General features: G+C 41.3%; 1 protein-coding gene across 1 annotated transcript in view; it reads right to left on the bottom strand.

Annotated features, from left to right (window-relative positions):
* Positions 1-19,386, bottom strand: part of LOC102194467 (protein kinase C-binding protein NELL1) — a 304,806-nt gene that overhangs the window by 85,903 nt on the left and 199,517 nt on the right. The window contains exon 13 of the mRNA XM_005744402.1: positions 13,385-13,510. Within this exon, the coding sequence (XP_005744459.1) occupies positions 13,385-13,510 (126 nt within the window). The remainder of the gene's footprint in view (positions 1-13,384; positions 13,511-19,386) is intronic.

Genomic DNA, 19,386 nt, shown 5'->3' with positions numbered 1-19,386 from the left:
TCCCTCAAGGTGCTTTATATTGTAAGGTAGACCCTACAACAGGGGTAGGCAACGCCAGGCCTCGAGTGCCGATGTCCTGCAGGTTTTAGATTTCACCCTGTGTCAACACACCTGAATCAAATGATTAGTCCATTACCAGAGGAGGTCATTTAGCCATTTGAATCAGCTGTGTTTGATCAAGGACACATCTAAAACCTGCAGGACACCGGCACTCGAGGCCTGGCGTTGCCTACCCCTGCCCTACAATAATACATACAGAGAAAAACCCAACCCAACCCAACCCAACCCAATCATATGACCCCCTATGAGCTTGGTGACAGTGGGAAGGCAAAAACTCCCTTTTAACCGGAAGAAACCTCTGGCAGAACCAGGCTCAGGGAGAGGCGGCCATCTGCAGCGACTGGTTGGGGTAAGAGAAGGACAACAGAACAACAGACATGGTGTGGAAGAGAGCCCTTGGTAGTTCTCGATCTTCTCATGTGCCTTCTTCCTGATGTTGCTATCACTTGTAAATCTACATCTGTCATTTTCCTCTGCTTGTACGCCACTACTATGTCCGGTTGGTTAGCCATCACCAGCTTGCTCGTCTATATCTGGAAGTCCGACAGAATCTTAGCTTGGTCATTATCAACCACCTGAGGAGGCGTGTTTAGGATACCAGCCACTTCTTCTCTCCGGCAGACAATGTCAATAGCAGCTGGATGGTGTAGTGGTAACACTACCCTTTGGTGGTGACCAGGGTGTCTGTATCCAGAAAGGGTGCCTAGGCTAGTAAAACTAACACCTCGTGATTCACTTTTACTTTACATAATAAATTTCTAAAACATGTCATCATCTCTTAAGCTTCAATCGACACCTCGTTCAGTAATGTCACGCTGAACACTTCAGTAATGTGAAATTTAATGACCAGTGACAGGCCCATAAAACAGACCAGAGCATGGCAGAAATTTCAAGGGTTTTTTCATCTTTTTTTTCCTGGCAACACAAAGTCATCAAGCTCACTTTCCGCCTCAGCCTTGCTGCTCACCTTGACAAGATTCGAACTCAGCAGAGATCTGTTCCATGTCACAGGGGGAGAAATATTGACTGCCTGTCATAGCATTTAGCTTTGAAGGACATGGATTCCCTAAAATATGTTGCAGAAAATTCCCCACTTGTCTGTGGTATTCTACCTAGAGTTAAAGAGGCAGTTTACTTTTTAATTACAACGTTTGATACTGCATGCAAGTCATGTGTTTTTTTTTTAATGATTTCTTGGACTTTTACTATTGTTATATTAAATGAAGCAGTTTGTGCACCGTTCCCCTGCTTGGCCTTCAACAGGTTGGGAAATGATGCACAAATAATATTCTTTTTCCATAACTTATTTTTTTAAATCTTTTTTTCCATTTCCATTATGCATTACATTCCAGTATAAGACCGGTAATGCATTAGTAGTCCCGATCACTTATGTATTGCAGTATATTACAGTAATGGAAGTTGTACAACCTCTATCCCATTTTCTTTTCTGTCTGTCCTTGTTTCTTTCTCTTGTCTCTTTTCTTATTTTCTCTTGAGGCCAGGTCACTGTTCCCATGCTCTCAAACACAATCAGTATCAAAGTCACTAGTCCATTGACCCCCTCTAATAAACAGGCACCCTCCTTAGGGTCTAAGAGCTGTTTTTCCTTTAGAGGAGGCATGCAGTGGATCAGTTCCCCGTGTGTCTGGTCTAAAGTTATTAAAAACTGCACAACTGTTCTAAAAATCTAGAAAGAAATCATAGTGTATATTATAGTATACACTACACTGGAAACAAATGGTACACCTAAAACACGGCTGCGCAGCCATGGAAACACCACCAAGCTCCTGGCACACAGTTTTTGTGCAGATGTTAATTTCAGAGGTCGTTTGGAACTTTTATCCATTATGCAATGGGACTGAAAAGACTGAATTTAAAGATCAAGAGGTCTGTCCCAGTACTCCCACGTCCATATAGTGTGTCTTCCCCCCCAAATAAAATACACCACTGGTACTTCACTATAATTAATGGGGCTTTAATTTTATTTTCACATCATATAATGTGTTATGCACCTAAGTTGCATTTGCGTGCAATTATTGACCTCTTAGTTTAAAACATAAGTGCTTCACATCATGCTGGATATAGTATGTTTGTGTGCACAATGCACCTGACCGCACAGTTTAAATCCTTTCTGTGCAATAGCAGCAGCTCATAATTGAAATACAACTCCTTTGATACCCAATGAATTACACAGCTAAAGGCAATAAAGACATTCAGGTTGCAATTCACATTAATGAAAGCATGTTCCATTAATGTGCTCTGTCAGTAAACATCCCTCCCATGCATAGTCACAGTCACATATTATTTTACGCAGCTCGGTCTGTATTCAGCCAAGGGAACAGGAAGACAATGCATCAAAGAAGAAGAGACAGTCTTGAGAAAAGGAGCATAACATGATTACAGACATCACTTTGGATGGTTGTACAGTCTGGTGATGAGCAAGAAGAAACGCTCCTTACATTGAACCTTCACAGCGAAGCTAAATATAAACACCAGCTTTCTCAGAGGGAATTACAAATGGATGAAAGTGAGGAGTAAGGGAAACTTTTCTGGCCCCTTCCCTGCTTTCCCAAACTGCATTTGATGGGCTTATTAAATTGGCTGGTGCCTGGCCAGTTTAACAGCATGACCCCTATTTTTGAACGTTTAATATATACAGGGAGAGTTGCCAAGGTTTTCAGGCTCGTCACACCTGGGCTGCACAATCATTAGATGTATAATTGGAATTCGATTTGATTAAATTTTCATTAAACATGTAATGCATCTTGGGGTGGGGGAGGGAGGGGGGGGGGGATACAGCCTTTTTCATTGCTGGTTTTAGAAGAATATATGTGGCAACTGATGCATGAAATTAATGGCAGCTTCTTTTGGTCAGCCATACAGCAACAACTGCGCAGATTATGAACAGCAGGATTTTTTTTTTTTAAAACAAACAAGTATTGATTATTAGAGTGCAGATGAGGACAGAAGAGAAATATACATGTCTTCATCAGCATGCTGCTTAGCTGATGAAGCTTTTTTTTAAATGTTATTTAAGTTAATAATGTAAAAATAGCACCACTTTTTATAAGATGAAGGAACAATAGGCAGGCTAATGATATTGGTGTGATTTTTTAAAAACATACTTATATTAAAAAACTGATAAAAATGTAACAATTTCAAGATTGAAATCTTTCAAGACTGGAGATTTCTGTAAAGTGGAAATATTATAGTGCTTGCAAGGTCTGCCCTGATTGTTTTAGTGTCATTCCAGGCACAGCTTATGCTTCTCAGAGCTGTCATTAGTCGAGATAAATGTTTTCAGATGAGAACAAACAACAAAAATTCATTTAATTTAAACAACAATATAATTTTTAACATAAAAAACATTGTTGCAGCTGAATTTTACTTGTAGTCCTTTTTGAAAACAAACAAACAAACAAACAAAACCCTTGAGTTATTGGATCTGCCATTATTTACCTCACAGAAGCTAATGTAAATCAATTGATTGCAACTAACACACTAACCAACCAACCTGATAACATCAGGTTCTCTACTGGCATAAGAGCACACTCTTCTAAAAACTTTAACTTAAATCCAGCTTCACAGAAACTTTTAAATCTTTGTCAGTTTTTGAGACCAGGGCTCAATGGTGTACATTGGCCTTTATACATGTACTGTTTCATGTCCACTGCGAGCCTTATCAGCACCTGCTTAATGCAGAAAGCAAATCATCTAACACCCAGAGATTATAAGTGCAAGTATAACATAATTATAAAGTGGTAAATCATAACATCCTTATACTAGCAAAACATTTGAGCTCTTGTTCACTTGTGAAGTTCAAACAAATTACCTTAACTATACTCGGTTTTGTTGTTGTGTTTGATTCCATTAGTGCAGCTGGGGTAACAAAGGGATTAGCAGTCATCCATGTTACCAGGACAGAAACAAACCATACAGACTATAATAACCAAAGCAGCCAATCTGTAGCCTAGAAGTGTCACTAGGAACATTTTGTTTGACTGCAATTAGCATGTTTGTGCTCACATTAACCAACATACAAAAGCAAAGAATGAGCGTGCTGAGAGCTCACAATCAGAGGTGCCCTGAAGGAAAAAAAAAGACACCACACTCACTTTCTAACTACCTCTTTGGTGTTCTAATTACAGCAGGAAAGCCCCTGTTAGCTTAGCACTGAAAGAACATGAAAGTTACTAAAAAGCATAACAGAGACTACAAACAAGGCAACACAGGGACATGGTCAAAGGAATGCCTAGGGTCAGTGATGTTTGTTTATTCATTTTTTTGCAAACTGAAAACTTGTGTGGTGATATAATACATGGCGGACACAAGTCAAGACTTTGTGTGTATTTGTGTGTGTAAATATATGCTCACTGGCCACAGTTGAACAGGTACACCCGTTTAACTGACTGTTAATGCAAATATCTAAAGAGCCAGTCATAGAAAGTTCAAGGTGAGCATCATAATGGAGAAGGAAGGTCATTAAAGTGATTTTTATTGTGGCATGGTTGTTAGTGCCAGATGGGTTGGACTCACATACTGATCTATTGGAACTTTCTGACATTACCATCTCTGGGGTTTACAGAGAATGGTATGAAAAAAAAATACATCATCCTCTGCGGACCTGCTCTCTCAGTAAAAATGTTTGTTCATGTAAGAGGTCAGGTCAAGCTGGGAATAGGAAGGCACAGGTAACAACCACTCATTATGACTAAAGTATACACAAGAACATCTCTGAATGCACAACACTGGACAACAGGATTGGAAAAAACATAGTCTGGTCTGATGAGAATTTCTGCTGTGTCATTTGGATGCCAGGGGCAGAATTTGACATAACGAGAAAGCACGAATGGTTCAGGCGGCTGATGGTGCAGTGGTGTGGGGAATATTCTCTTGACGCGCTGAGCACACCACAGTCTACCTGAGATCATATCCATCCCATGGCCTTAATGTACCCGTCTTCCGATGACTGCGTTCACGAGTATAACACACCATGTCTTTAAGCTCACATCCTCTCAAACTGGTTTCCTGAACATGGGAATGGGTTCACTGTACTCAAACGACATCCAAAGTCACCAGATATCAATCCAATAGAGCATCTTTAGGAACTGGAAGTTCACAGCATGGATGTGCAGCCAAGAAATCTGAAGCAACTCCATGATGCTATGCCGTGTCAAGTCAATACTGAAAAAAATCTGTGACGAATGTTTCCAGCACCTTGTTGACAGGAAAAATTAAAGCAGTTTTTTAGGCAAACTTAGTATGTAGGGGCTGGTGAGTGTAAGTACCATGTTACAGCACAGAAACACTGCATACGATCCATGCAAGCAACTGGGTTAGTGCGGGTACAGCACCTTTTTTAAAACATATGGTTTGACTGACAAGTGATCCCTAAGGTGTGGAGTGTGAACACCAGTGATAATGACAACATTATTTTACAAATCATGCACATATAATCCTTCCTACATCAAATGCCCTTTAAATAGGGACACCAGATGTTATTTTGAACATTCAGGCAGCAGGTAAACATCCCAGACTGCTTTAGGCTGAATACAAACTTCGAAAGGGGAAAGTACAGAAGCCTCACACTTTCTGCCACCTCTTTTTCTCCCTCCATTCTTCCAGTGTTTCTGCAGAGCTGCTTGCTTACTTCTATAGAGGTGAAATCAAGTGGAACCACAATTACCTTGGCCTCCTATTGTTTATATGGTGCTGTTTTCACAAAGGACAATCCCCTCCACCAAGCAGGAGAGAGACAGTTGAGAAAAACGAAAGCAAAAGATTATACATGTTGTGTAAGGGAACTATAGCCAGTGTTCCTCCAAGGAAGGAGCTGCTCATATTGTAATACTAAGGGTGGGGCCTGGAGTAAAGTAAGCTTGTGGTCTGTGTGTGGAAGAAGTTGATTGATGCATCATGTCTGTTGAGACACATGTGATGCATCCATGAACTCTGTCCAGAAGCAATGGTAGGAAGAAGCAAACAAAAAAACATGCAAGAGTGAAGGACATTTTTCATTTGCAGTCCCTCTCTGCCTCATTTCTGCTTGGAAAGTATATCTGGTAATTCCTTTTAGCATTTGTTTATTTTTTAATTCTTTCACCTTCCTGAGAGCTTGACAGCATCTGTAATTAACAGCTCAGTCACACTAGAGTAAAAACAGCAATGCAATCTCATTGTAACTACAAAAAAATTCATGGATGCAACAACCGCTGGGCAACCACTTGCAACTGTGAGGTGACTGCATGACCTGCATGACTGGTGACTTGCATGACTCGTGTTTCCAAACAGATTGGAGAACTACGGTTCCCAAGTAGCTAAACTGCCATCCTGCATCAACTACGCCATTACTTAAGGGCGATTGTGGCTCAAGAGTTGGGAGGTTGCCTTGTAATTGGAAGGTTGCCGGTTCGAGCCCTGGCTCGGACAGTCTCGGTCGTTGTGTCCTTGGGCAAGACACGTCACCCGTTGCCTACTGGTGGTACTCAGAGGGCCCGGTGGCGCCAGTGTCCGCCAGCCTCACCTTTGTCAGTGCGCCCCAGGGTGGCTGTGGCTACAATGTAGCTTGCCATCACCAGTGTGTGAATGGGTGGATAACTGGATGTGTAAAGCGCTTAGGGGTCCTTAGGGACTAGTAAAGCGCTATACAAATACAGGCCATTTACCATTTCTACTTGCAGAGGGATTTTCCTGAGCGACTTCCTCGCTAGCCAGACTGTATTCATGGTGGTCCTCAATATAATTCAGCTGCTTCTTAAAAAGGAACACATTCACAAACTCTACCAAGCAACTGGTTAAAGCATTTGGCGATTTATTTATCTGCAAATATTTGAAATAATATTTGAAAAGGAGAAACGTATAAATGGCGAAACACTACCTCCATTATATTTAATAATTGAAGTTCCACAACTGCAAAGATTGAAGCTAATTTGCAGTTTACTGAAAAGCTTGGGTTCACTTTCTCCATGCTAATTGCCTGATAGAATAAAAGACAAGAAAAAAACTGGTTTCCAGTTTTGTGCCTCCTCCTCAATGCAGTTGCAGCAATATCATTACCAAAAACCTTTTAAGATCTAGACACAATGCAGAATAACAATACAGATTCCAGCACAAGCAACCAATTACACAAGCTAAAGTGCAATCACATTAACATTGTGAAATATGAGCAGTCACCACCTTAAGCTGTGAACGCTAACTCTGTTTTACATCCATGCACAAGATCTGACACCCCCGGGGAGAAGCTGAAGGAAAAGCAGGAAGGTTGAAAAGGGAGACAGCGAGACGATTTATCTCTCCCAGCAGATGCAGAGAGTGCTCCTTGGGCTCCCAGTCAGCTGCCAGGACAGTTTACAAGCTGCAAAATGGATTGATTGTCCATGGATCCTTGTCCCTGCGTTGCTGCCAACTGCGAGCTAATTAAAGAACACTTTCTCTGGAGGAACACTGAGCAGCAACCAAGCACATTCTATTTACTCTTAAGAAAACATGCTGCCCTAAACAAAAGGATCAATCTGTCGCCTGCAAGACACAAGTTACTACAATGATTTCTTTTTTACTTTGAAATCATGAATAAATATACATCTTTAAAACACATAGCAATAGGAAAAACATTCGAGCAAACAGGGATGACACCCATTACCTCGGTATTGTCAGTCTGCCTTTGCAGGTGCATGCAAAATGCACAGGGCAATCTGTAACCTACCTAATGGAAAGAGAGGAATGTTTTAAACAAGCTATGCTAGACCAGTAGTCAGTGCAATGTATACTGTAAAACAGCTTTAAATCTACAGATCTACATTTAAACGGAGCATTTGTGCTGTTAAAAGTGGGCATATATTTTGCTGAAGCTGCTTCCGTACTTTGTCCTGACATATACCTCTGAGAAGGTCGGGGAACAATGCTGTTATATGTTTGTTCATTTTAATCAAAAATATCTAGGGTAGAAAAGCCATTAAATGAATAAATGGCAGCAATCAGCCATTCTTATTCCATCACACGCTGAACTTTAAAGCTTTAAAAAGACAACTGCTGAGGCATTTATCAGTTTGCATTCACTTCTGTGTATGCTTTAATTTCAGATAATGAAGTAAAAGTTTCATCAGGACAGTTGCAAAGCAGCAGTGCCTGGTGGCTGATGGACACCAACATGCTTTTTTTTTTTAAAATGCATGTGAATCATTGGACCAGCAGCATGAGTCAGTGTGAAAGCTGCAGCAAATATTAAGAGCTACTGACACACATGGGAATCATAGTATTATCTGGACCCAATTACGAGAATCACTCATTCATTTTTATTGTGTACTCTCCTCAAGAGCAAAATGTAAACAAGCGCCTTCACTAGGAGAGAGAGAAATCGAGCTGTGTCAATGTCCATGTCCAACTGGTAGATGGACATTGTCCTTTTCATTATATATATTTACCTGACAGCTACAGACCATTCCATTTTAGTCCTGCTTGACTTATCTGCAGCCTTCGATACTAATGATCATGCTACTTGTATTAACAAACAAAACTGGGTTGGCATCACTGGTAGTTCTCACAAATGATTTTCTTCTACTTATCAAACAGATACTTCAGAATTCATATTAATCAGCGTATGTCCTCATCTGCACTGCTAGTATGTGGAGTCCCCCAGGGCTCAGTCCTTGGACCAATTCCGTTTTCTTTATATGCACCTATGGAATCTCCTACCATTGCTATGCAGATGATAAACATTTATAGTTTGGCAGCCTCTCCTGCCTCAAAGAATGTATTCAAAATGCATTCATCTCAATTCCTGTTAAACTAAGGTTCTAGTGCTTGGCCCAGACAATTTCTCTAAGGAGGTTAGTGATGTAATCATCACTCCCCTGACCAATAACATGAACCTTGGTATCTGTTAAAAACCTTGGCATCATCTTTGACCAACACCTGAATTTTGAAAACCAAAGGTCACACAGTCTTGTTTCCTTCATCTCAGAAATATTGTAAAAATCAAACCTTTACTGTCATTCAATCACCTTGAACTTTTTGTTCACACTTTAATTTTCTCCTTGATTATAATAATTCAATTTTCACGTGTGTCTCTCAGTCCTCCATAGCTCGTCTCCAATTAGCAGCCTTGCTGCTGCATTCTGCACTAACAAAAACTAGCAGGCGGTCACATATTATACCTATCCTTGCAATCCTTCATTGGCTTGCAGTGAAATTTAGGATCCACTTTAAAATTCTGCTATTAACATATAAAGCTCTACATGGACAGGCCCCTGCTTATATAACAGAGATTCAAAGACCTTTTCAGTGTAGCCGGCCTTTCCCATCGTCTAAACAGTGTCTCCTAAATGTCATTTGCTTTGATTTTAAAACCAGAGATCATGCTTTTGAGGTTGTTGCGCCCAAACTGCGGAACAGCTTTCCTCAGTGAATCGGTTTGGCTCACTCTGTTATTTCTTTTAAATGACAGCGGAAAACTCATTTTTATAGGTTAGCATTTCCTTAATCTTGCCCCCTTCATTTTTGGCCATAGTTTGCAACAACTTGTTGGAATTCGTGTCTGTCAGCATGGCTGATTATGTGTCTGTTTATGTGCCTGTATGTTTGAACATATACACTTATCTTAAATGTGTGGCTTTTATTTGAACTGTGAAGCACTGAACTCTGTTTTGAAAAGTGCTTTACAAATAAAACTATAAAATAAAGTAATACAATTATAGTTATTATCTGTTGTAGATTTATATTTCATGATTTCATGATTTTTCTGTTTATGGTTAGGAAAGAAGCTTTAACCTTTTTACTGTTATGCATAAAATAACATTATATGAATAATCTGGGACATTTTAATTCGTGGATCTCTTTCCAGGAGAACTAAATTCAACAGATGTTACAGAGTCACGAGTACAGTCTGAGTCACCATCATTTATTTTTGTGTGTTGCTCTTTACTGTATCTTTGCAGCAGACAGACCTGAAAAGGTGGTGAAACAGCAGATCAGACAGCTAGCTGCTTAGTTCAATATCCAGATTGGCAGCATAAACCCCTTGAAATATGGTATGTATTTTAACCATAGTCTATATACTAAATATAGACTGTGACAGCGACTGTGACATCAACCCATTTTTTTGAACTTGACAATGTGAAGCCTCAGCATTAATCTCACCACCACGTTAGTCTTTTGGATCCTGAGGCATGAAATTTAGATGAACAGGTGGATTTCTAAATTATCAGCTAATACTAACAAGCTTGGTTTGTAAGCAGCATTCTGCATGGTTCCAATGACACACTCATATCGGTTATTTAGTGGAAGCTGTGGAAGACCTCCTGTGTGGTACCGGTACCAAAGACCTCCCATCCCAAGGACCTCAGCAGCTACAGGCCGGTAGCCCTGACATCGCATCTAATGAAGACCCTCGAGAGGTTGGTTCTAAACCATCTGCGCCCCCTGGTGAGGTCTTCATTGGATCCACTGCAGTTTGCTTACCAGCCTGGCATTGGGGTGGAGGACGCCATCATCTACCTCCTGCACCGAGCTCTGACTCACCTGGAGAAGCCTGGAAGCACTGTGAGGATCATGTTCTTTTCTCCAGTCCTTTCAACACCATCCAGCCACAACTTCTGAGAGACAAGCTGGAGCTATCAGGAGTGGACCACCACATGTCCCAGTGGATACTGGACTACCTCACAGAACACAGTATGTGAGGTCACAGGGCTGTGTCTCTGATACGCTGGTCTGCAGTATGGGGACCCCACAGGGACCTATGCTGGCACCGTTCCTCTTCACCCTCTACACTGCAGACTTCTCCATCAACTCCCCACGCTGCCACCTACAGAAGTTCTCTGACGACTCTGCCATAGTCGGCCTCATCACAGGTGAGGACGACTCAGAGTACAGACAGTGGACTCTGGACTTTGTTGACTGGTGTCAGCAGAACCACCTGCTGATCAACGCCGGGAAAACGAAGGAGTTGGTGGTGGACCTCCGGAGACGCAGACCCACCACACTGACACCGGTGAACATCCATGGAGTGGACATCGAGATAGTGGACTCTTATAGGTACCTGGGTGTTCACCTGAATAATAAGCTAGACTGGAGCCACAACACTGATGCTCTGTACAGGAAGGGCCAGAGCAGACTCTACCTGCTGAGGCAGCTGAGGTCATTTGGAGTCCAGGGAGCGCTTTTAAAGACCTTCCATGAGTCTGTGGTGGCCAGTAGCAGTTTTAGATACGGGCGACATGGGCGGTTGCCCGGGGCGGCATCGTGGTGGGGGGTGGTATCACGGCATCGGCAAAACAAAAAAAAAATGCTCGTACTCATGCTGCCCCGACGTCAGCCAGCGCATATTAGGAATGGCATAGGTCCCGATCGGTTTTCTATCGCCCATTTGCTGGGAGTAAGGGCGCCCTTCGTTTGCGAGGTGCGCCTGCTGCTTGCGGCGCAGAGAGGAGAGGGCGGGGCGGCGGGGGATTCTCTGATCGGCTGGAGCAGCATCTAATAACCAACTCGCAAAGCAAAACAAAATAAAAACAAACCAACAAACACGAAAACACGAGACATTATAATACAGACTTATAATTTGCACCGATGTATTTTTGAAATTCTATACACGAAAAGTGAGCGTGAGAGCTCTCGGCGCGCCTGCTTGCTGCTGAAGTCAAAGTAAACTTTATTGTCATCTCCGCTACAGTCCAGTATATAGAGAGACGAGACGTGCTGCTTCCAAATAGAGCCCTGGACCCATTGCAGGTGGTGGGAGACAGAAGGACTCTGGCCAAAATAACATCTCTGATGGACACAGTCTCCCACCCCATGCATGTAGATGTTGCTGAACTGCAGAGCTCCTTCAGTGACAGACTGCTGCATCCTAGATGCACGAAGGAGCGTTTACGCAGGTCCTTCTTCCCTGCAGCTGTCAAACTGTACAATCAGAACTGCTCCCAACAAACATAGATGTTTACATCTGCGCTGTAACTGCAATAAGTTAATTAACCGATTCGCACTACAACCTGGTTTGCCTTTTATCTGTAGTTATTTTTATTTAATTTAATAACTGTACAGTACTCTGTATATAGTAACCATTGTCCTTAATGTAAATATGTAAGAAAAATTGTGTATGTTTCTGTTCTGTGTCCTGTGTACGCTTTGTTTGTATATGTGTCTTTTTGGCTGCTGTTACAACCAAATTTCCCCTTGTGGGACAATTAAAGGATTAAAGGATTATTCTTAGTCCAGAGTAACATGCTAGTTAAATGCCAGAATTTCAATCACTTTTTGGGATTGGCCAAATTAAACAGCAGGTCATATTATTTGTCATATAATTTAACTTCCCAGAAAGGAACACACAGCACAGACACAGAATAGATGCAGTTCAGTGAGTCCAATTACCAGAGGTGAGGCCTAGCAGGCAACACTCAGCTGTCTGTGTCGGGACATCTGCCAATCAAAGTGACATCCAACTAGATGGTGAGGAATTTATGGATGAATTAGAAAAACAAAACAACTAAACATCCCCCTGTTGTTGTTATAAACTGGGAAACTATCCACAGAGGATAGTCTGTACTGGGCTGTAAACATGCTTTTTATAATGGTGCATTTTAGCACAGGAGTGTATGGGACTCTACTCATTAGGTAAACCTAGCATACCACAAGTCAGCCAGTATTACAGCCAGGGGTAGGTACTGGGGTGGGTGAAAATGATTAGCACTGAGTGTATTAGCATACATACGGATTTGGATTAAATACAATATCTAGTTAAGACTGAAAGTAAGGCGTATCTTGAGAGATATATATTTGCATATATCTGGTCGTAAAGAACTGCACTGAATACTCTCAGGATGATCAGTTATCCATAAGTTGCTGACACTGTAAACCAAAATGGCTGCCTGCTTGTGGTGCTAAGAGAAAGTTGCATGATTAGGGGAATTTCCTGGCTCCATCCTCTGGTTACTTAGAATCCCTGTGCAAACTTTTAGGGCAATCTATCCAAATTTTCAATTAACAAAGCCAACAGACCACACAACATTGCCACAGATCCCATTGGCAAGACTGCAATAAATGAAAGAAAGTAGTCATAACCACTTACAACTTGCTATTCGCTACAGGTCAGGTGATTTTTTTCCTTTTGTCTCACAAGCCAAAGGAAAACTGTCAGCTAGCTCCACTGCCATCGCACATTACACCCTGCATAACTCTTGTTTGATCCGTGCTCAACAAGTCAATTGCAAAGATGCTTTAATTTCTAAAACAAAAAACTTTCTTTATAACTCAGAAATTATGAAGTCATAATGGTCAGTTTTGATGACAGTCCTTAATGTGAGTCAGTGACATATTTCCATGCATGCAGACGCACCGGTGCAAGAGTACTCGTCCACTCTGGTGAAGCCTGGTAGACAGTCACAGCGATGGCTGCCGGGCAGGTTGACGCACACCGTGTTGGACTGGCAGTAGTGCATCTGCGTCGCGCACTCATCAATATCTGAGGACAAAGAGAGAATATGCAGTGGGTTAATAATTCTTTAGGCTTCTTTAAAGACACACCTACTCCTTTGGAACTAACAAGTAAATTGCTTTTAATCACCTCCCAAAGGAAAGGTGTCTGAGCCCCATCTTGATGCACAAGTTATTAATTAGAGTTTTGCACAACCAAAACTGCACCCACCGAAAAACCTCAGACAAACAAAGACGCTTAAATTTAAGTATTGCTTGTATGGTTTAAATGGAACGGTCATGCCCAGTACAATGGAGAGAGAGAGAGCATGACAACTGACTGTGAATCGAGCACACCAGAAGCAATCTCAACAAGGAGGAGAAAGGAAAGGAAAAGGCTGATGAGATAAGGACATATCAACTGAAGAGGACAGAGGAGAGCAGGGAGTACAGCATCTTCGCTGACATCTATTATGTGGAGCTAATATCATGATATATTACGTCTTCTCTTCATACACACAGGCTCTCTCCTCCTAATGTAGCTTGAAAGACATCGTATGAGCACTAAAACATGGAGCTCGGGGAAGCATTAGCAGAGCTGGATGACTGCTGATGAAATGGGATTGGAAACACACAAGGGAGGCGTTATGCAGAAGGGAGCCCTAAATTTGCGCGCGTGCGTTTGTACAGTGCCGAGTATTTATGCGGATGTGAGCAGAAGAGAACCGGTTTCCCGAGGCTAACAGGCCTTTCCACCACTTAAGGGAAGGAGAGCGTGAGGACAGCATTTCCATATCCTCTCCTTGGATAAATACATTCCAGCCTCGAGGTGTTCAGCTCACTCTTTCCCCTTACAATAGAATGAATGCGTATGAAGTATGTAATTGCCTTACATGCAACACCCATAAGGTTTTTTTCTCGGTGAGTTTCATCCTTGGAGAGTGCACAGTAGGAGTGTTAAATTCCACAAAGAGAGGCCGATCATGTATTCAGGCATATAAAGGCTCGCCGGCCTTTGGTGTTAAAAAAAGCATTGATCTCCTGCATCAAAAACATGGAACTTATTTGAGCGACAGCACCCGAATCTAATTTTCATCTTGTCCTGAAGCACTGCTCCGCCTAAAAAGCTTACTCATTTGATTAACCTTTATTGGCAAAAGATGCCAAACTGTTGTTCAAAGGTTGATGACAGCCGACACGGAGACTCAATAACTCAAAGTCGAGCACTCGCTGCTTTTGTTTCGCTTTCGCTTAAAGCAAGACGACCCTCTGGTGTCAAGCCTGAGGCAAGACTTTTCTGTTGTTTTAAGGCCCTGCATCCCCTGTGTTTGGAAAAGTCTGTGTGTGTATTCGCCCTCTGCTGCCTCCTCTGGGAGCATTGTTGCAGGTGAGGTCTGCTGACAGAACTGAAACTGTCATTTCACAGCGGGGGGATGGAGGAGAAGCGGTTCGTTTTTCTGTTCGTTTTTTGCCAGAGTGTATGTGTGTGTGTGTTTCTCTTTGCCTCTCTTCTCCCTCCCCACACCCCCATCTCTCTGCCCCAGACACCACACCCCACCTCCACCCTTTCCCTTCCCAATATGAGCTCACTTTCTTCATCTCTCTGCTGCTTTATTCATGCTGTGATGTAGGTCAGGGCTGGGTAGGGGAACAGCTAAAAATAAGGCAGGATAGGACTGAGTGCATGCATGAGTGTGCGCGTGCTTGTTTACGTTAGCTCATTTCTTTTTTGTGTACTTATGTGTGTCTGGGAGAGAGATGGGTAAAAATGAGGGTGCTGTGTGCTTGGATGCTGTGAGACAGAAAGAGAGAAGAACCTTGTTCTTTTGCTGTCGTCTGTATATGTGTGCGCACTACTAGATTCATCACCTCTTACTGTAGGGGTCAATGGAAACAGCTTTCTATGTTACAACAATATTGTTTCTTCTTGATGGAAACTCCTTTATTTCCTTTACCCAGATACTCACAGATTGTGTGAATGCATTACTGAAGGTGTCTGTAAATGCAAGCTTATAGGACTCAGCCACTGCAGCTGATCAGTCACTTTTATTTTCTCTGTTTGAAGTCCATGAGATGAAGCTGCTGCTACAGCCTCTGAATGAAACAGAGATGGAAATAAATTTTGAGATAAGTCCCTTTGACTTCAAAAGTGACTGTCAGCAAATGTGAGACTTGCTTGGTGCTTGGTGGAGAAAGTGCCCTTGTGTGTGCCTTCACCAGTGAGTGTTTTTTCAGTGTTTTACATCCAGCAAACTTTGAATTGTTACTCAATTTAATTTTCAGGTTTGCACACTGACTATCACTCAGCACTAGGCCTTACATTTTTAAAGAGGGATAGAGTTCAGTTAAATGGGTTGTAAAGGATGAAAGGCCTTCTCAGGTATTGTTCTTTTAATCCAGATCACTGTTTATCCATCCACCCATCTTCATCCGCTGTATTACTGCTTAGCCACTGTTTAGCTAAGCAGTAATACAGCTTTTATGGAAAAACTCTTTATATCAAACAATTCACAACCTAAGTTCAATTTATAAATGGGGCATTTGAGTGAAAAACACTGTATTAGACAGTGTCATGTGGTTCATCTCACATTTGAACCTTGCCCTATTACAGTCGTGTGAAAAATAATGTTTTCAAAGAAGTCTATAAACTCCTGTGAAAAATGAAGCATACCCCATGATTCATTAACTTGGAGCAATAGAAGGAAGTAATCGTTTTCAGTATGACTATCAGTCTCTCACATCATTGTGATGCAATTTTGGCCCACTCTTTTTCACAACGTTGCTTCCGTTCATTGAAGTTTGGGGGCATTGATTTATGCACAGCTCACTCGAAGGTTCAGTTGTATCATTTCAGTTGGGTTGAGCCTGGACTTTGGGCCATTGCAGCACATCCTTGTCTTTTTCAGCCCTTCTTTTGCAGAGTTGCTTCCATGTTTGTGATCATTATGCTGTCATGTGACCGAGTTTCAACCAAGCATTAGCCGTCGGAAAAAAATCACCTCACATTCAACTCTAGGATCTAAAGGAGCTCATTAAGTCAACTCAACGACTGCAACGTGTCTAGGTCCCAAATCATCACCCCTCTGCCACCATGATATAAGGTGTATAGAGAGCTTTAACATTTAACATGCTAACTGAGGTCTGTAGAGTCTGAGATGTTTTTTTTTTTTTGCTGTTTATGTGAACATTGCACAGTCTGACCTTGGGGTGAATGTGCACTTTTGATTGTGGCATTATGTAAACACACACCTGAACCCTCCAAACTGCCAAAATATCTCTTTCTTTAAAAGGTGGCAACGCTGATGATCAGCTAACCAAGTGCATTTGATTATCAGCGCCTGGCTGCTACTTACTCTCTTACTCTTCCTGCAGAAGAAGAAAGGCAAGGCAAGGCAAGGCAAGTTTATTTGTATAGCACAATTCAACAACAAGGTGATTCAAAGTGCTTTACAGAGACATTAGAAACAAGAACAAATAAAAAGCATGATTTAAAATTGATTAAAACAAGCAAACTAACTAACTAACTAATTAACAAACAAACAAACAAACAAACAACAGTATATAAAATCAAAACAGATAAAATCAGAACAGTAGATAAAATCAGTAGTTAAATGTAAGTTTTGAAATTTAAGCTTAAAAGTGTGGATTTGGTGCTTTATTCAAATGCAGCTGAGAACAGGTGAGTCTTCAACCTGGATTTAAATAAACTGAGTGTTTCAGCTGATCTGAGGCTTTCTGGGAGTTTGTTCCAGATATAAGGAGCATAAAAGCTGAATGCAGCTTCTCCGTGTCTGGTTCTGACTCTGGGAACTGATAAAAGACCGGATCCAGATGACCTGAGGGATCTGGAAGGTTCATACTGGGTCAGGAGGTCACTGATGTATTTTGGTCCTAAACCATTCAGAGCTTTATAGGCCAGCATCAGAACTTTAAAGTCTATCCTCTGACGGACAGGCAGCCAGTGTAAAGACCTCAGAGCTGGACTGATGTGGTCCACTTTTTTGGTCTTAGTGAGGACTCGAGCAGCAGAGTTCTGAATGAGCTGTAGTTGTCTGACTGATTTTTTAGGTAGACCTGTAAAGATGCTGTTACAGTAATCAAGCCTACTAAAGATGAATGCATGGACTAGTTTTTCCAGGTCTTGTTGAGACATCAGATCTTTTATCCTTGATATATTCTTGAGGTGCTCTCAGTTCTCATTCAAAAAGTATGTTTTCAAAGGCAGACACCACTATATGTATATGTTTTGTATTTGAATCTGTACGTTGTTTACACTGTGTCCTTTATGTCATGTAGCTCAGCTCACATATGAACTTTGTGCTATTACAGTCGTGTGAAAAAGAAGTCTATGTATCATTTCATTTGTATTTCCTACTTTCCTGTCTTTTGATGCGAATGGAGGGTTAACCGTTCCTATTGTGAGCAGTTGTTTTGTGTTTATGCTCTATTTCAGATGGCACTAGCTAGCGTGAAACAGAATGACAAATGGAACAATGTTGTCATATTTTGTGTTGAAGATTTGCCAGAGAAAATCTAGAGAATTTTCTCCAGATTTTGTACTTTATACCCAACCAAATAGATTAAAAAAAATGTAGTGGTGAGGTGGCTAGTGTGGTGAGGAGTGCTTGGATCTCTACAGAGGAGAAACCAAACACACTCCACAAAATAGAGCCAATGCAACAGGACAAGACTCAGCTGCACACCTGCACTCTTAAGGATGTCAATGTTCACATTTTGCCCTGAGAAGACTTGAAAGGGTTGAAAGAGGACTAAAAGAGGCCATCTATGTCCACTGCGAACGACAATCTTTGCACAGAAGTGGTGGCTTACATGACCAGCTATCGGACATCTTGAGAACCTTTCTTGGGTATTTCAGCCTCACATTCACACTTTTCGCTCTGTTGATCTTCTGTTGAATAGGCCACATTATAAGCTCTGGGGAGGCCTCACAGTGGCTTCAACCCTTAAGCCTGGGTAATAGTGATGAGCAACGCGTTTTTTCACACCTTGGCTCATTTAATGACTCGCACTATCAGGTCATCTATCAACTCCAAAGGGGACAACCTCCGCTAAGGTCAAACACCTGGGTCTCTCAACCTTTTGTATTCCAAAACTGAAAAAGCCTCTTGAATAAGAGGTTACCCTTTTTCCAGCTCTAACAGCTTTATTCCAGATTTTTTACTGTTGTTTTTGAGGTTTTTTGTCTTAAAAGAAAATCAAAAAATATTGAAGAGTCCAAAAAGAAGAAAATAATAATAAACATTTTACCACAGAAACAGAATTTAAGAGCAAATACAGCAAAAGGAAAAATCGTATCAGTAACTCAATGGTAAATGGTAAATGGCCTGCATTTGTATAGCGCTTTTCTAGTCCATAGGACCCCAAAGCGCTTTACACTACATTCAGTCATTCACCCATTCACACACACATTCACACACTGGCGATAGCAAGCTACATTGTAGCCACAGCTGCCCTGGGGCAATAAGTAAATAATAAAGTGTATAAATGTAACTTAGAAAATTATAATAAAATTATATTATTGTGTTTTGACACATGCCATTTTATCTCAGTTTTGCCAGTTTAGCTCTATAGATCAGCAACAATCATCTCCAGACATGGTTAGCAGTGTAATATCGACATGAATATATCCACAGATCCAAGTTACAGTTCAGATTATTCATGTCACCAGTAATTCATGTGATCAACTTAAGAGCAAGAGCTGAGAGCTCTTTTTTAAATAACTTAGAATAGAATTGAATAGAATTCAACGTTATTGTCATTGCACATGCAGTTTGCATCCATCCAGAAGTGCTTTAGTGATATAGATATATTACAATATATATTAGCAATAATATAGATATGTAAGTATATTACAGAAATGGGTCTATTATGGCATGTTATAATGTACACGGTATGAAGTATGTT

This window comes from Pundamilia nyererei, unplaced genomic scaffold, assembly GCF_000239375.1.
Source record: "Pundamilia nyererei isolate P.nyererei 1_Seehausen unplaced genomic scaffold, PunNye1.0 scaffold00143, whole genome shotgun sequence".
Lineage (NCBI taxonomy): Eukaryota > Metazoa > Chordata > Actinopteri > Cichliformes > Cichlidae > Pundamilia > Pundamilia nyererei.
This window is presented reverse-complemented; position numbering and strand designations above follow the sequence as displayed.